The sequence below is a fragment of the Fringilla coelebs genome (assembly GCF_963513975.1).
Source record: "Fringilla coelebs genome assembly, chromosome: 1".
In the NCBI taxonomy this organism is placed as follows: Eukaryota; Metazoa; Chordata; class Aves; order Passeriformes; family Fringillidae; genus Fringilla; species Fringilla coelebs.
In genome coordinates, this window is record NC_140028.1 from 101,626,682 (window position 1) to 101,643,754 (window position 17,073).

Genomic DNA, 17,073 nt, shown 5'->3' on the forward strand with positions numbered 1-17,073 from the left:
AATATTATTATTTAAGGTGCATTACAGCTTCCAGAAGTGTTCTGTTTAATACCTCTATGCACCACTGAAAATTCAATTGTCTTCTATCTAGACATATTTTTCTGTGTACATATAGGTAAACAGCAATATAGGTCAGAATGATTCCTTGTCTATTTGCTTCGGGTTTTTTTTGCATAGTCAGTATTAATGACTAATAGTAGTCTCTCATCAGGCTGTTATGTCATAAAAGCACAAAGAAGTTAACTATCCTTTGGACTCTTTAAACTTCTAATGTAGTTTCATTGATGGGAGAAAAAGTTACAGAAAGTCGTTTTTGAAAATGCTGCCAAAACTTTAGCCTAAACATATGGATTAGAAGAATCTTGCAGTTGGTTTACAGTGAGAAACCAGATGAATGGAGCAAGAGGCAATAAATTGCAATAAAATATGATCAAAATAACTACTTTCAATATATCTCTGCACAGAATGTGCAAAAAAAACTACTTTCGATGTATCTTTGCTCTAATCTACTGTTAAATTAAGGGTTGATTCAAGATGGTTAGTATACAGAATTGTCAGCTGCTAAGAATGCATAAACTGTGTATTTTAGCTGAACTCCTCTATCAGTGCCATAGGATTTAGGCTTTGCACAATCAAAAATGTTCTAACATTTAACTTACAGATATCCATTTGGTGTTGCTACTCTTTGTATTTCTACATATTTTGTAAGAACTGTCAGTTAACTACTGAGTATCTCAAATGCTGTCCATACTGGAAACACTACTTTGTTATATTTGTAAAACTTGTCTCAAGCAAGATACTTTCCTTAAGTTTCACAATTACTGGCAGTGCATTTCACAGATGCAGATACTTCATGTTATACCAGCTTCTGGGGGGGTGATTTTGGTGTTTGGTGGGGTTTTTTGTTGGTTCTTTTTTTTTTTTTTTTTAACAACTCGATTTAGCCTCAACAATCTGGAAAGCTGAAGACTAACATAACATGCAGATGAATCTGTTCATTTGAAATGACAATTGTTCTAAACTCTGCCTTCTGATCAGTTTATCAATACCAATAAAGCTCATCCAATCTATGGAGATTGTGAGAAACTGAACAGCCACTGGCTTGTGGAATTACCAAAGAATCACAGATGAGCAAGAGCTAAAATCCCCTCAAAATACAAAGCAAGCAAGTTAGTTGCTCTGACCAGGCTGAAGTTAGGTAAAATTGGAAAGGAACACTTACATTTCCAAAAGCAAAGGCAAATCTTTTGTAACAAAGATTAAACTTACAATACTGCTCCTCCCTCAAGAATCCAGGAGACGCCAATACTCTGCAAATAATATCTAAAATTTCTAGAGGTGCAATCCAAGTAGTAGGTAATTATAAGAACTGAAAATATTACTGACCAAGTGCTACACTAGAGCTGCCCTGAGCTTTGAGTTGGGAAGAAGTTTGCATGCCTTGTGGGGTGTTGGTTCTGCTCTCATCCATGCCTAGAGACAGATCCTTCCTAGGGACTTTAGATGCTGTAGAGTCATCAGTCATGCCCATTTGCTTCTGTCTTCTGCGTTTCTTACTCCACAGCTCATGGCAATCCTGCCACAAAGGAAGGCTGCAAAGAATGATTGGAGATAATCAGTTTTATTCCTATTTTAATTTTTTTTTTTAAATCATAGTGGTAAAAACACCTAAATTATACATAATGTAGCTTCTGAAAGGTGAACCTACTGGAACCCAGAAAAACATCAGGAAATATTCAAAAGACAGCAAAAATCTCAGACCTGCTTTTTCTGGCTGAAAACTCTTTATTAAGTGCCTCTTTCAGAAGCACATGCCTTTCTGGCAGAAAACAGGAAAAAGTATCTTAAAATGTGAAGCATTTTCCTAATTATTTGTGTAATTCAAAACTTCAAAATCAGTGCTGCACAGTTGCTATGAAGTATACAACTTGCATACTACCAAATAACTAAGTTATCAATATGAAAGCATTTTTTTCAGGATCCTTCTGTGTGCTTATAGAAGTACTGCTGAGTCATTAGGTCACATATTTGTCCACAGTAACAGACATGGCTATCTAGTATTAATAGTGTATAGCTCAGGCAACCAAGAAAGTTGGGAGGAAAAAAAGCAAAAAGTTGCAGAAATAAGCTGGATGAATAAATACCACTTGACACTACCAAAGCTTGGATACCTGAAAGAACAAGAGGATATCCTATATAAGACATATGAATGCAGAGGCAAAATTCTCCTAAGAAACTTATCTGCCACCAATTCTGTCCTTCCATTATAGCTCTCTGCAGGCATCTCAATTCTGATTTCCTGAGGAACACAAAGACCCACAGAAATACTGAGACGGGCAGTAAGAATAATGGTTTATGTTTTCCTATTACGTATTACCTGTCTTAGCAGTTCTGTCACCCAGAAACACGGGAAAACTAGCTGACAAATGACAAGAGACACTGGAAAGGCAATTATGATAACTGTTTCCTTTATTCTCTCCCTCCACCTGCCAAGTATTTTCTGAAAGACAACTGGAAGGAAGAACTCATTGTGAGAAGTATCCTATGGTCCTTCCAATCGGCATGTCACTTTGGATGAAGAGCTGCTCCTTCCCAAAACAGAATTTCAGTCTCCCAGGAGAACAGTCGACACTTTCCTGTGGTGTGCCAGAAATGAGTGTGGTTTCTCCTAATTTTTAAAAGGACACCAGTGACTGGTTTGTTTTGAATTTCCATATATCAGCTTCTAGAATGGATGCATTACCACATCCCTGAAGAAAAGATGATCTTCCCATTCACTTACTTTAAAATGCACATAAGCAACATGCTGTATAAGTGGTATTTAAACTTCAGCAAACAGCTTGAGATTGCTGATTTCTGATTTTCACACAGTGATATAGTCATATTCAGGCAATGAAAACTCTTTGGCTCATGTTTCAGAACAGTAGTAACGTTTGCCCAGAGAGCAAAACATCAAAAACCATCTGGACACAATTCTGTGCCATGTGCTCTGGGATGACCCTGCTGGAGCACAGAGGCTGGACCAGATGACCCACTGTGGTCCCTGCCTACCTCACCCATTCTGTACAACAGATTCTGTACAACAACCTTGTGTATATAACAGGAAAGTCTAGAAAGAATTTTAATAAAATCCTTAGATGAAAAAATCCGTAGATAAAAAGAAGTCAGTATAGGCTGCCTTGAAGGCTCAGTTTATTCAGACAATATCATAGATTCTATGTTCTAACAGCTATACTGAGGAAAGAATGAGACCTGCAGATTCTCTAGTACCTTTTCATTTTCCTTAGGATATGCTGCAATGTGATTTCTACTGATTATATGACTGCAAAGTCCCTGCAAAAATCCTACAGGACATTGTAATACACTTCCTCTAGAGAAACTGACAGGAACAACCCTGCACAATTTCACCTTTCCTGCCTGTAAAACCAAGGCTCTTATCTGGTTCATGAAACAATTTATTGTATTTCACTTTAACTCTCAGGTACCTGTGCAGAACTCTATACCCACTGTCATTCTATCATCAAAGACAGCAATTCAGATTCATGGAGGATCTCAAAATCCCTGGAAAAAGTAGACACTGATAAACTGAGATAACAGGGAAATTATGCTTTTTAAATATTAGAAACATTCATAGAAGAGTATTTTCTTTAAAGGTAGTAACTCAATAACTAGTTCTAGGAATGACAAATCAACTCTGTTATCTATTATATGAGTCATTTAGCTACACAAGCATTTTACTACAGAATCACCTTTCAACAACTGCACATGTCAACATTTCTGCCACCATCTCCTTTACTGAACCACAATGAACTCATTGAAATTGGTGCATGTTCACACTTCTAGAGGTCAGTACCATTACCAGTGGAAATTACTTACTCTGGAGGAGGCATTTTAGATGGTTCCACATCTCGCAGAAACTCACACTGAAGAGCTTGTTCAGCTGTGCAGCGCTTGCTGGGATCCAGGGCAAGCATATAATCGAATAAATCTAATGCAGCTGGTGGGATACTACAAAAGTGCAAAAGAGAGCAAAGTGTCATATCTTTATTTTGTATCACACACATCTATGAAAAATTTTAATGAACACATCCCTTCCAAGATGATCAGTAAGTCCTCAGGTAACTTAAATATCAACAAAACACACCCACAACTTTAGCCTGATAGCAAGAGGCAGAAATACACTTCACCTTTTACTACCTGTGCTATTATATAACCCAAGCTTTCTTCGCCTTGTGTTTTTTCATTGCTTGAAACCTTGTACTTACAAAAAACCACACCCACATTTTAAAGCTAAGACTATATTTTTACATTTTGAAATTTACCACTAGACTTTCGATTGATTCACAGACAATAATTCTATTAGTTCAAAGACATTAGTCTCATTAGTATGAACAGGATGATGCATTTCTCTTGAAACCCACTGCACCTAAAGGAGGGGAACAACCCCCTTAAAATAAGCTAATAGCTGTTTTCCATACCTTTCACTTGTGATATATGCACAAAACTAGTCCAGTGGTAGTACTTTAGAACACATGGTTCAGGTAACTCCTCTGTGTTGAATGAGTTTATGACACAAAAGACTAATGTTAACCAGACTACATATTAAGCTGTAGCCAGTTTTACCAATAAAAAACAAGTAATCTGAGCTGTTTTTTGGACAAGGCAACAAACAGGTGTACCCAACAAATGTTCAAATGTTTCCTTAGGTGAAAGCTGACAGGTGGCTGAAACTTTAGGGCCTTCTTTCCTCTTCTTGATGCTCCTATTAAATAAGGGTTAATACAAGCTCTGTGGGTATCATGGGAAGGACAAGAACCTAAAGCCACTTTTCTTTACATTTGATCTATGCTTGTTCTCCGGAAAATACTGAAGTTCATAAAGTCTCTGGGAAAACTTAATGCTATTATAGTTCACTAAACTAATTCTTCATCCTTACAAAGCAAACTCTTCTCTCAATTTTCGACGATACTGCTTCTTTGGTTTCATTGTGTTGAAGTAAGCTAATTTTATAACATCAGGCCACACTGCTGGACAAGGACTTCCGCAAATTCGGCTGTACCAAAAAGAAGGGAAAAAAGGGTATGAGATCCAAAACCACAAATGAGCACAGCTGTCATTTTTATTCTTGCAAGGACAACGAAAACAAAAATAATTTTCAATTTTCATGTTCAGGTTATTTTTAGCTAAAATTTCTATGCTGTCGAATGCCCAACACCATTAAATAATGGTGAATTGTCTACAAAGGGTGATCATCCCACACAGACTAAACTTACTGTTTCTGTCTCAGTCCAGCCCAAACATCCTCTACACCAATGTTTTCAAAAATGTAACCAACTACATCTGAAGAGTTCTCCAGGTATCTGACTAGAAAACTGGATAGCCCACATTTAGAGTAACTTTTATGTCCTTAGCTCCCAATGCCACTGAAGAAAGATATACCAAATAGATGAAAAAGCAGTTTTCACTGAGATTTTATTTAATGCTGAAGACATAAGGAAAAAACCCCAAACAATCCAGTAAGTACTAAAGGCATAAACCACTATACAGAGAAAACCTCTGTATTTTTTACTTCAGTTATGAGTTTTCTGTCTCAAGCCTCATCTACCTCCAGAAATGGAGTTGCCAATACTCTTATGCCTCACATTCCATCCTCATCCTTTTTTCCAAAAGCTAAGTACAAGTTGATCAACACTACGCTTCTGCGCAAAAGAACTATTATGGTATTTCCATATATGCAAGGTTTCAAATTATCATGCAGTCAGTCATAAAATGACATTTTGCAAATACATTTCCCAGTTCCTACAGCCCTCCTTTTCATAAGATTTAAATGGTTAGTGTAAGAGACCTAATGATTTATGCCCCAGGTGCTATGCCAGTCAATCTGACTTTACACTGGTTGAGGTACGGAATTTTCAGGAGGGAGAATAAAAAAAATTAATCTCTTACTATCAGAATGGACTTCAGCTCTATCTTTGATAAATTTTGAAAAGATAAATGTAGAATTTTTGGCTGCAACATGATCACAGCAGATATATTCATAAAACTGATATATGATGTTCAAAAAGCAAAAAATGCATAGCATCAGTGAAGGCAAGAAATGAGCTTCAAACAGAAGCTTCCAGCAGAAGGACATCACAAAGTTTTAGTTTTGTACCAGAGGTAAAACACTTTAAATTACTCATTCTCACGTGCTTCAATGCCATCTAGTGCTCAAAACCAAAAATTCCCCAACTCATAAGTTTAATTCTTCTTATGCCACAAACAACCACTGATCTGCTCTGCACCACCTAAAACCTTCATTTATTCAGGCCAGCTAATAACACATTACACAGAAGCATGCTCCTGTTCAATCTGTTTTGAAAAACATCTCAGTATATAACTTTGTAATATTTTTTAGTAAATTAATTTGACCATTTACTGTTCACTTTCTGTAAGTTCTGTAGAACTCACCCCCTTTTACCCTTGTTTCTAGGAAGAGCACCTCTCCTCATTTATAATGTCAATTATGATAGCAGAGTCAAAAGCAGATTTTGCTTGCTGAATAAAGGGAAAGAAAAAGATGTTCTGGTTCGACTAAATTAAATACTTATCATTGTATGATTTATTGAGAACACGGAAAGAAACAGTATTTTTATCTCCATGAAATGTCTGGCAGTTTGTAAAGGAACAGAAACATTCCCACAAAAGTAATAAAGCTAAGGTGTGTACATGGTAGGCTTGAAACAAGAACTCATGGCCAGGAGCATGCCAAAAACCTGTTCCTCCTAAAGCCCACTTGTCCTTACTACTGTCCACATCCTCATTCTGATATGCTGCAAGTAAGTTGCAACATCATCTTAAAAATTACAGGCATTTTGATTACTCTCTCTTTACAATTCCAGTAATAGGCAACTCCAGCTACTCTACAAAAACCCATCTTCTTACTCGTCAACGGCACATTGCTAATCTGTGCCAAAGTCACTTGTGTTAAATGCCCCTCAAAACCTCTAACATCTCACTCAGGGCAGTAACTGAACCACTTGCAAATATTTGCAGTGCATTATCTCACATTTTAACACTAAGAAAAGAAACCTGTCAGTTTATAAGGCATCTATGTAGCAGTGCTTGCTAGTTACCTTATGAGTTCCAGTTGAGCAAGTTCTTGATTTGCTTGAAATATTGGCTTTTTTGTAAAAAGTTCACCCAGGATACAGCTGTAAAACAGTTTTGCAAAATTCCATCATTATGGCTTTCAGTACGGAATGATAGAAACTTTAGAATTTATTTCTGGCTTGTTTTTATCCTTGCTAAGCTTCTATCCAAACTCTTACCCACAGCTCCAGACATCAATAGCTGGTGTGTATCTTTCTTCCCCAAGGAGTAGTTCAGGAGGCCGATACCATAATGTAATAACTTTGTTGGTATATGGTCGGCTGTTGGAAGGAGGAAAAATAGAGAACTATCATTTTAATACGATGACACTTCTAAAAAAATGATACCATCAAGGCTTTACTTCTGTGATGCTGTTCAAGAACAGGACAACCTTCCACTCTCTTTAATTTTAGTCCTGCAAAGCTGTAACTGCACAAAAGCAAACACAATCATCTGATGAAGGCTACAAACAGTCAGATTGTGGATATAAATAAAAATCACACAGCCATCTTGATGCTATGTGAATAGTGTACCTCCATTATTATTCAGAAAGCAATAATGTATATTTATTACATTGCTAGTCATTTCAGGAGCACAACTGACTTAGATAAAACCAGTAACTTCCATGCACCTATTGGCTATTACCAAACTAAATATAGGACCTCTACAAGCACTTTCAAAAGAAGGAAAAATCCCTTTTCCTTCCTTAAGTATGAGCAAAAGAGATAAAAACCTTTTTCTAGAACTGCATCATTCACCAATTTTGATTCCAAAGCCTGGAATGCTTCTAGTATCTTCCTATATTTCACAATATTTTTAATTCTCCACAGCTCTAACCAGAAATTCTGGTCACTGTGACTAACCCTTTCCATCCTCCCACTAAAGCAAAGATTTCTACTGATGCAGGCACATTTTATTTTTTTTTTTTGTGCACAGGCTAAACTACAGCATCAACAGTTCAAAATAGAAAGCAGAAAAGAGATGTTTGATTTTGGTTTTGTGTCAACCAGGGTGCTTTAAAAGTGATTCCAGAATTCTTTCAGTTTTCTTCAGTTTTTCACTAGGTCAAACTTTTTTTTCAGTTACTAACACAAGATAACTCCAAACAGACAGAGTAACAATAAGTGTGAACAACCATAGAATGAAGCCTAACAAGCTCTTATAGCATTCTCAGTAGTACAGGTATCACTTCTGTAAAATCATCTGAGTCCTTCTTTCATTAAGGCACATAACTCCAATTCCTTTTTAAAAGATAGCACATTTTCGGAAACAATTCCATCATTTATCATATTTATCTCTGAAGCAAACATTCCCTATGAAATGTTTACATGGTATGGACTATCTCTACAGATACATTGCTCATATGCATTAGTATATGGTGGTTTTTATTTGAACACTTATCTTGTCATGCAATCTGTCATACCTCCTACTCCAAACATGTTAAATCTAGCAGAATAACATTTAAAGGAGCCCAACTACAACAACCAAAAGGGAATTTACTTAAATTTTTATTTCCTCCCATTACGCCCCTACTAAGTTCTGTACCCTTTCAAATAGTATTAAATTCTAACCAACAGTAAACCAAATGAAAAGTACATGAATTAAAAGCATAAAAATGTATGTCAACAAGCAACACTTGTTGACTTACATTAATTATATCTGTTATTGCAGGTCAGAAGGAAAACGAATGACAAAAGAATTGCCAAAAATCTACTGAGATTCTAATTATTCTCCCATGTTCAATGAGCAATTCTATTAGCTAACTTAATTAAATCTTAATCTTGGTGTCATTTATGCATAATGGCATAATAACGTTGCTGTTTCATGTACAGTAAAATGGGTTGTTGGCATTATAAGGACACTGAACCTTTAATCCTTAATGAACAGTGAGTTTTACAAAGAAAATTTAAATTAATTTAAAAACAGACATTAAAAAGACTCAAGCAAAACATGGTAAACTAGAGGAAAAAACCCCATTAGGCCAGTCTGATGCATGTTATAACAAAAAGGTAAGATAACATCCTTTTATTATTAAGTACATCCAAACAAAAAAATAATTAGCTAGCAGATGCTTAAGATTATTTCACTTTGCTATTACACTCAACAGTTTTCATAAATGTACTTAAGCATATTTTCCTGAAATAAGAGTTCTGAGACAACAGCTAAGTGAAACTAATGCTAACACATTTATCAACCACATAAGAGCTGTTCAGAAAACAATAAACCCATAAAGCTAACATTATGGATATTATTTCTCAAATTAGACATGCAGAAATCGAAGAAAGGTCAGGCATCCAACCATCTCTGTATCCAACCACCTCATGGACATATTACTGTAGTGAACATTCAGCCTGGATTTTGAAAAGTCAGTTCCACATGACAAATACTACATTACAAAGTAAATACTAAAGTTCTTAATCATAAAAAACTGTGCACCTGTTTCCTGGAGTATGAGCATAATGAAGCCAAGAACAACAGAAGCACAAGTCACAAGAAGTTTCAGAATAACTTTTATTTAAACTTGTATCTCTGTTTCCAGCAGATTCAACAGCACTGACTGCCTAAAGAGTACAATGAACCTCTTGAAATGTAAAGTCAAATCTTTCACAAAAGTAATGCTTATTGAATAGGAGCTGTATGATACTTTGTGCCAGGAAAAAAAAAAACAAAACAAAACAAAACAAACAAACCAAAAAAAAAAAAACACAAAAAAAAAACCCCAAAAAAACCCAAAAAACCAAAAAAAAAAAAAAAACCCACAAAACCAAAACAAAACACCAAAACCAAACTTTCCCTAAATAACATCTTTGGTAGAAGAAATATACCTCAGGTTTACAGGACCAGAAACTTAGGACTGTAAGCTAATTTCCAATAAACATATGGCCAGTCTCTACCATTATTTATCCAGAACACCTGGAAAAGCAATACACTCCCACAAAGAGACTTTTGTGGTTTTATGCTGTGTAAGATAACATGTATTTCTTTCACTTTCCTAAGCAACTACTTGTATTACAGTGCAGTAATATTTCCTCTAAATAAAGGAGTCTTCTGTCCCTCATACCAGTTACACAAAAAGATTAAACTTCTGAATGCTTTTTCACAGCGCAATTGTATCTTACCTTTCTTCTGAGTTGTACAGCCGAGCAAGCCCAAAATCGGCGAGCTTTATCTGCCCTCTGGTGGAAAAAGCAAAGAATTATTTAGTGGTTTATCCTGTTATGCTTTCTTCCCCCAAAATCAGGTAAAGTTTAACACTGAAACAGCTGTGACTGATCTTCACCAAACCACATTAATGAAGAGGCAATGCTCTGCTATCTCTGCATCTCTTCAGTAAGCAGTATGCTAACTCACTGAATAGCAAAGACAAGTAAGCAAAATTGAGTATGCTTATCAAATGGCATTTACATTATTGGATGATAGTAAAAATTTAAGTCTATACCATAAAATATTGCAGTCAGTAACTCTGCAGGAAAAAACTGAGGGAAGAAACTGCTATTTTCTCAGGCCTTACCGCTAGCATGAGCACTTGCACAGCATACTATTATCAGCCGTCATGCTTCCTTCTAGGAAGCCATCAAAGTCCTGTTCTGTGCTTGTACATTTTAAATAGAGCCTTTACATCAGGGTGACTGACCAGATAAGGGCTTCTATTTTTGTCAGCAACCAACTAAATGACATAACCCCTAACCCATTCCTGATTTTTTCCACATATGAGGAGAAGAGTAGAAGATACAGAGCTCCTGCCTGGCAGTTCCCACAGCTAAAAGACACTGCTATATGACCAGAAACTCCCACTTCTTGATAAGTCTGGATGATTCAAACAGAAAGCTATTTGCAAGCTTCTCTAATACACTAAATGAATGTTGGACTGTTATATGTGGTTTTCGTTTTCTGTACTGATAAACTTTACTAACTCCCATCACTTTCAAATACATGCTATTTTATCAAATTATGGCAAGATTTGCTGCTAGTATGATGATTTTGTGGTAACAGCATGTATGTGACCATTCTGTGATGATACCATATACAGGTTATAGTTTCCATCCACTTTCCTCCTCAGACCTTTACTCTAATTTTTTGGAAAACACCCATAAACACAAAATGTTCCCCTCAAATTTACATGTTTATTTTCAAGAATGTATTTGTAGAAGATTATTTGTATTTGCTCAAAAATTCATTGAAGTTGCCTATGTAAAAAATACATAATTCACATGCTTGGCTTCAGGCTGTAACTAGTAATAGGATTCTTTGAAACACTGGCTTAAAAAATCATTCAGATATACTATCACATTTTTCTGCTGCTGGTGGAAAAACCTAAGGATGCTCAGACACTGTTCTAAGGGGGTAAAGCCCAACTCTGCAACCTGGATTGGAGAGCACAGTAAAATAACAAGTTCCTCCTCTACCATAAGGCAGTCTTCTCCACTTACAGGTTACATCCAGCTTATGAGTTCCCAAAGGTGCACACAGAAACACTAACCCTGCAGATCAGCAGGTAATAGGATTAGGTGTGTGGGCACAGTGAGTAATGGGGAGGAATGTGTACATCTGTTTAAGAATCTGTATCATAATCTGCCTATCACAAGGCTGCAGTAGGATACAGAGTTGAAAGCAGTCAAGTGTTAGTTCACTGTAAGGGAAAAAGGAGGAAGAAATAACAAATTTAATTTGGAGAAAGCTGGGAGAAAACTAGGCATATCAAAATAGACCCTTGATTTAATCTCCAGTATTTAATCTCCAACAGCAGCAGTAGATTTTTAGGAAGAACATGTGAACCCATTCCCTTTGGGGCTCATCTTCCTCATACTTAACCACTACCCACCATCACTGTGTTAAGGATGCTAAAACAGAGATCCCTGTCCATTCCCATCAGCATGTGTTAATGATCCTATCCTTGAATGCACCTCATCTTTTCTTGAGACTCCTGACACTACCCAGAAAACTTCCTGTGACAACAAACCCCAGAAGCTGACTACCTACTCTTTTTAATTAACTATACCCTTTTTTGCCATTATAAACCTTGCTCCTTATGTTGCTTCCTGGATTTAGTACTCCAGGTTATGATGAAAAACAGTTGGTAATGAAGTCATCCACTATCCTCACACTGGCTTCTTATTTGTTGCTGCTGCACACTGAAAACACCACACTTACTAATATGATTTGTAATTACCATGTGTTAAAGTAGTAAGAAACAAATTATTCTCCCCCTTTGACGATAGCAATAACTGCGAGCTAAGGCATGTTTGAACATGCCTAATCAAATACTCCTTTAAAGCATTACCCTGACTGATGATGATGAGGATCTCAGAACTGTCATGAAGAACCAGCCTAGCCCCACTGCCATCTTGAAATGAGATGGCAGAAAGAATACACTTCAAACACTTATATCCTACAATTCTGTTTTAATATATTTAAACTCAGATAATTTTCCCCCTGTACTCTGACTTATCAGGATTAAAATTTAATCTTTTTTAACACAGATTAAGTTTAATACACAGCTGCAAGCTCCGGTGTTAAGCAGGAACACTGCTGGATTAGTATTTTGCAACTTATTTTAAAGAAACAAGGCAATTTACAAAATAAATTTTGCTAACGACTCCCAATCAGGTGAACTGTGAAGACTGAAATAATGATTTAAAGATGTTGTTAGTATACAATTTTTGTTACGTATTTTTAAGTAATATCCATACCTATTATTTAGTAGAATATTTGAACATTTGATATCTCTGTGCAAAAAGTTCTTCTTGTGGCAATAGGCCAAGCCCTCCATAAGCTGCCTCATAAAAGATTTAATATGATTTTCATTAAAATGAACCAAACCAGATTCCAGCAGTCCCATCAAGTCATGGTCCATGTATTCAAATACCAGGTAAAATGCACCTACAAAAAAAACAGGGAAAGGGTAGGAGAAACATACAGAAAAAGTGATTTAACAGCAGTCCAGAGCATTGCTGTTGCCTACTTTTTAAAATCAGAATCATTTTTCATACAACTACTTAGATTTTCTGCAGTATTTATAGCTGTATCTCATATCCAATGAAATATAGTACAGTAAAAAGTATTAATGAATTGCTGTTCAATATAAACAGTTATACTAGTCAAATGTTTGTGAAAAGAAAAATAATGTTACCACATGGTGCTTTAGTCTAGATGAACATGTGCTCTCTCCCTATAGCTCTCAATCTCCATCCATTTTATTTCAAGAAAAATTAACTGTGTTAATATAACCTATGTAAAGTTTGGAGAAGAAATCTAGAAATAAAACATGTACAAGCATTATTGTGCATTACTTTTCATCTGTCATGACTCAGTGATTAATTTTTTCAAAGATTTCTGTGCAACTGGGTCAGAAATAAGCTGGCCCTTCTCAAACTAAAAATACCTATGAGACAGGATAACATGAGAAAGCAGAACTAACCTAGTAACAGCAGTTCTGCAAAGACAGACTTTGTATTTTAAGTTGCCACATGCATACATTCAAGCTCAAGACAATCTGGTCTTATCTCACATTGGCCAGTACAATTCTACCACTAAAGCCATTAAAGCCAAGGCTCTTTGATATTTATAAGCACTCTTCAAGAGTAAAAGTGTTGAGTGACTCAGAAGTAGCAATTACGAATCTCCAATACAACCATTCCCAGTACAATCTACATTTCAGTACTTCATTCACCCTGGGACACACAGAACAGTGCAGCCCCTGCAGAATGAAGTAAGCAACACAGAAACCACATTCAAGAGGGTCTGTCTACCTTGCATTTCCAAAACCTCCTTAAATAAGTCTTCCACTACAAATAGTTTCTATCCAACAAGAACTCATTATACGCTCTTGTTCCTAAAAAAGTTTAAACTCAAGAACTAGTGAAAGTCTTGGAGCAATAATGAGAAGTCAGCTTGATAGAAGCTGTACACATACACAGCCACATTCTAATGAACTGACTCCTTTTCTTGTTTAGTAGCTGAAAAGGGAAAAAAGAATGCTAGGTCCATCTGCTATTCAGGAAGAAGATTACTGAAAAACTAAGTGTTAAACCTGTAACAATGATTACCATACAGGCCATTGCATAAGTGAGCTCACCAATCCAGTTCACCAGTTTAACAGGGAAAAGCACAGAGGCTCCTAATCTTGGTGTTTTCAAATTAGATAGCTGGCAATCTGCTGTTAGATCTACTTCAACGATGACTGAAGTATGAGCCGTAACATATTTTTAAATGCCTCAAAACAAAACACCTGATATTAGTACTGCAGTGTAAGAAAAACCTAGACATGCCCTTCAGAGGATGTCAGCTCAACAAAACTGAATGAACACCACTGAATCTTGGTACGTTCCTGCTCTGGAGAACAAGAGAAAGTTAACTCTGTCATGGCAGCTGGCTGCATGTGTGTATATGACAAGGAGAAAGATTGACTGCAGAACTGTTTAGTGAGAACAGCTGAATAGAGACCTCGTGTTTACATGCAAAGCAGGATCCATGCCTTGAGCAATTTCCTGCTCTGTCACTAATTCCCAGGATTTTTTCACTGCTATTTATGCACTATAACCAGCAACCACAATTAGTACCCCCATGCAAGAAGGACAGCTGACAACAATAGAGAAGATTCATAAACAAAGTAGAGTAGTACGTGGGAGGTTACACCTGATTATTTACATTCTCTGCAGCTCTTATTAGAAAACACACACTAAAACACAATAAATGCTACATATTCCTTCCTTATGAGATCAAGAGCAAATGTACATATTCATTACACTTGCACATTCTTGCCTATTTCCTAACTACACGTTATCAAAATTTGTTTTAAAAAAACGGTAAAATCTTCATTTAGTATGAAAAAATATGAAAATTAACCTATTAACATTGGCAATCTTACCATTCAAGCCTGATTTTCAGTATTACTCAAGCCATCAAGCAAACTGAAGTGGAACTCCTGTTAATTTATTCCTAGACAAACATGGTGCCCTTTTCTGACAGAGATCTGTAGTTTCTGCCAACAAAATCCTTACGTTATTCCAGCCAATAATTTCAGATTTTCATTGCTTTTCATCACACTGGGGGATTTGATCCTCCATAAAAGAGAAAGCAGCTAGTCATTCAGGAAGAAGGAAATGGTCATGGAAGACATCACAAATGAACTATGCACAGGCAGAAGTGTGCTTACTACAGCTTAGTCTGAGTTCAAGTTCACAGCATACTTTAGTTCTATCAAAACAAATACCACACAAATATCCATTTCTCAAAAAAGGAAAACATAGCAGAAAAAATAATAGTTACTTCTTTTATGACGGCAAAATATTTTGTAACTTGGAGGTTACATTTTGAAATGATGTTTTGCTTGATGCTAGCTTTGCCCCGTTCTCATTTTCGGAAGTAGTGCCATAAAAACACCTAAAGCACTCTCACACTAAAGTGCATGCAATTCAAATGAACTCAGAATTATTTACTTGACTTTAAAGTTCCTCATCTCATTGCTGTTGTGTTAAAGACATACACTTCCTGCCTTCGGGGTGGGAGAAAGCCTAGTACATTTCCACATGCTGCAACAAGCACTAACAGAAGGGTTGTGTCCTGGGCGGCCCACTTCTTTCACTAACACCATGAAGTTCATCTAAACTCTCCTTCAACTACTGAGATAGTCAGAAATCCTAACATCACTACATGTTGACAGGGCAGCAGCTGGAACAGCTGAACAGTAGGAACACTGCCTATTTCTGAATATGGGATAGGAGAAAGCAGCTGAATCTATCAAGGAAGTACACAATAAATAAAGGAGGATTCACATGGATGGAAATAATCCTCAACTTACTCCTTTTGACTGCCCTTAGAAAAATGAACCTTTCTGACCATTTTGTCAGTTAAGACTGATGGGGTTCAGCAAGCGAGATATCAATTTAGACTAATTAAAGGATTCACACATCTCCTCCTCTTGGTCATATGTTTCAGTTCATGGAGCTCTAACAAAAGCACTTTCTTAACACAAAATGAGCTTGGGTATAATGCAGTAAAGGTTTGCATATAAGAGAGATAACAAAACACGACACTAATGATCTGCAACAAACAGTGAATTTTCTGAGAGGCCAAAAAATACTAACAAAACATGCTTTGCATTTTTGTGACACAGGCAGGCTCTGGATTTGTTTGGAGCGTCTTCAAATCACACAGATCCAACAAAACAGGACACCATTTGTTTCCAAAGATACAAGTGTTTCAAACTGGAAGGGAAGGGTGGTGGTGCAGGGGAGAATAATCCAAAAGCCTCCATAGATTATGGGTTTTAAACAAGTATTTTCCAAATGTAATTCAGAGGAAAGGTGTTCTGTGTTTCTCAAAATATCTGATTAAATAGAGATCTGAGAACCCAGGAGACCAGAAAGGCCTTATTACATGCAAATTTAAATTCAATTCTAGTATAAATGCATTACAATAGTATCTTGAAATACAGAAATGCTTTAAAGAACCTCCAGTATCTCTGCCTAGGTCAGTGCATAGTACGAACAATGCTGAGTTGTGAAATACATTTTCAATATTTGTTCTGTACTCAGTTTTCAAAATGAAACTCCACCAGATTTTAATTTTGCTACTAAGCCTCCTCCAACAACTTCTATGCAATACATAGATTATTCTTACTGTTGATTAAGTATAATTAGATTACATTTACTCTTTTATTTCCTTAGCATTTCTCTTCCAGTACTCATGATATATTATTCCAAGAGTTTTATACAGTATTTTATCAACCACAACCTGAAAACTAAAGAAGAAATTGCCCACCAATTCCTTAAAGTTCCTTACATTTACATTCCTTAAAGTTCTTTCAATAGACAATTGTCTTTTTGTTCAACTTAGGTATTATTAATCTATTTTCTGATTGCCAGAACAACAAATATAGCCATAGCTGGCAAATTAATCCCTTAAGAAAACATTGCTGCTATCCTACTTTTTTACATTTTC

General features: G+C 36.2%; 1 protein-coding gene across 2 annotated transcripts in view; it reads right to left on the bottom strand.

Annotated features, from left to right (window-relative positions):
- CDK13 (cyclin dependent kinase 13) overlaps window positions 1-17,073 on the bottom strand; it is a 46,947-nt gene that overhangs the window by 8,250 nt on the left and 21,624 nt on the right. Inside the window, exons 6-12 of one of the 2 annotated variants that reach the window (XM_084213917.1) lie at window positions 12,822-13,011; window positions 10,251-10,307; window positions 7,311-7,412; window positions 7,116-7,193; window positions 4,937-5,053; window positions 3,877-4,008; window positions 1,441-1,592 (exon numbers count right to left, since the gene is read on the bottom strand). In XM_084213917.1, coding sequence (XP_084070043.1) covers window positions 1,441-1,592; window positions 3,877-4,008; window positions 4,937-5,053; window positions 7,116-7,193; window positions 7,311-7,412; window positions 10,251-10,307; window positions 12,822-13,011 — 828 coding nt within the window. Of the gene's footprint in view, window positions 1-1,386; window positions 1,593-3,876; window positions 4,009-4,936; window positions 5,054-7,115; window positions 7,194-7,310; window positions 7,413-10,250; window positions 10,308-12,821; window positions 13,012-17,073 lie in introns of both variants that reach the window. The other variant, XM_084213916.1, reaches the window with a different exon arrangement.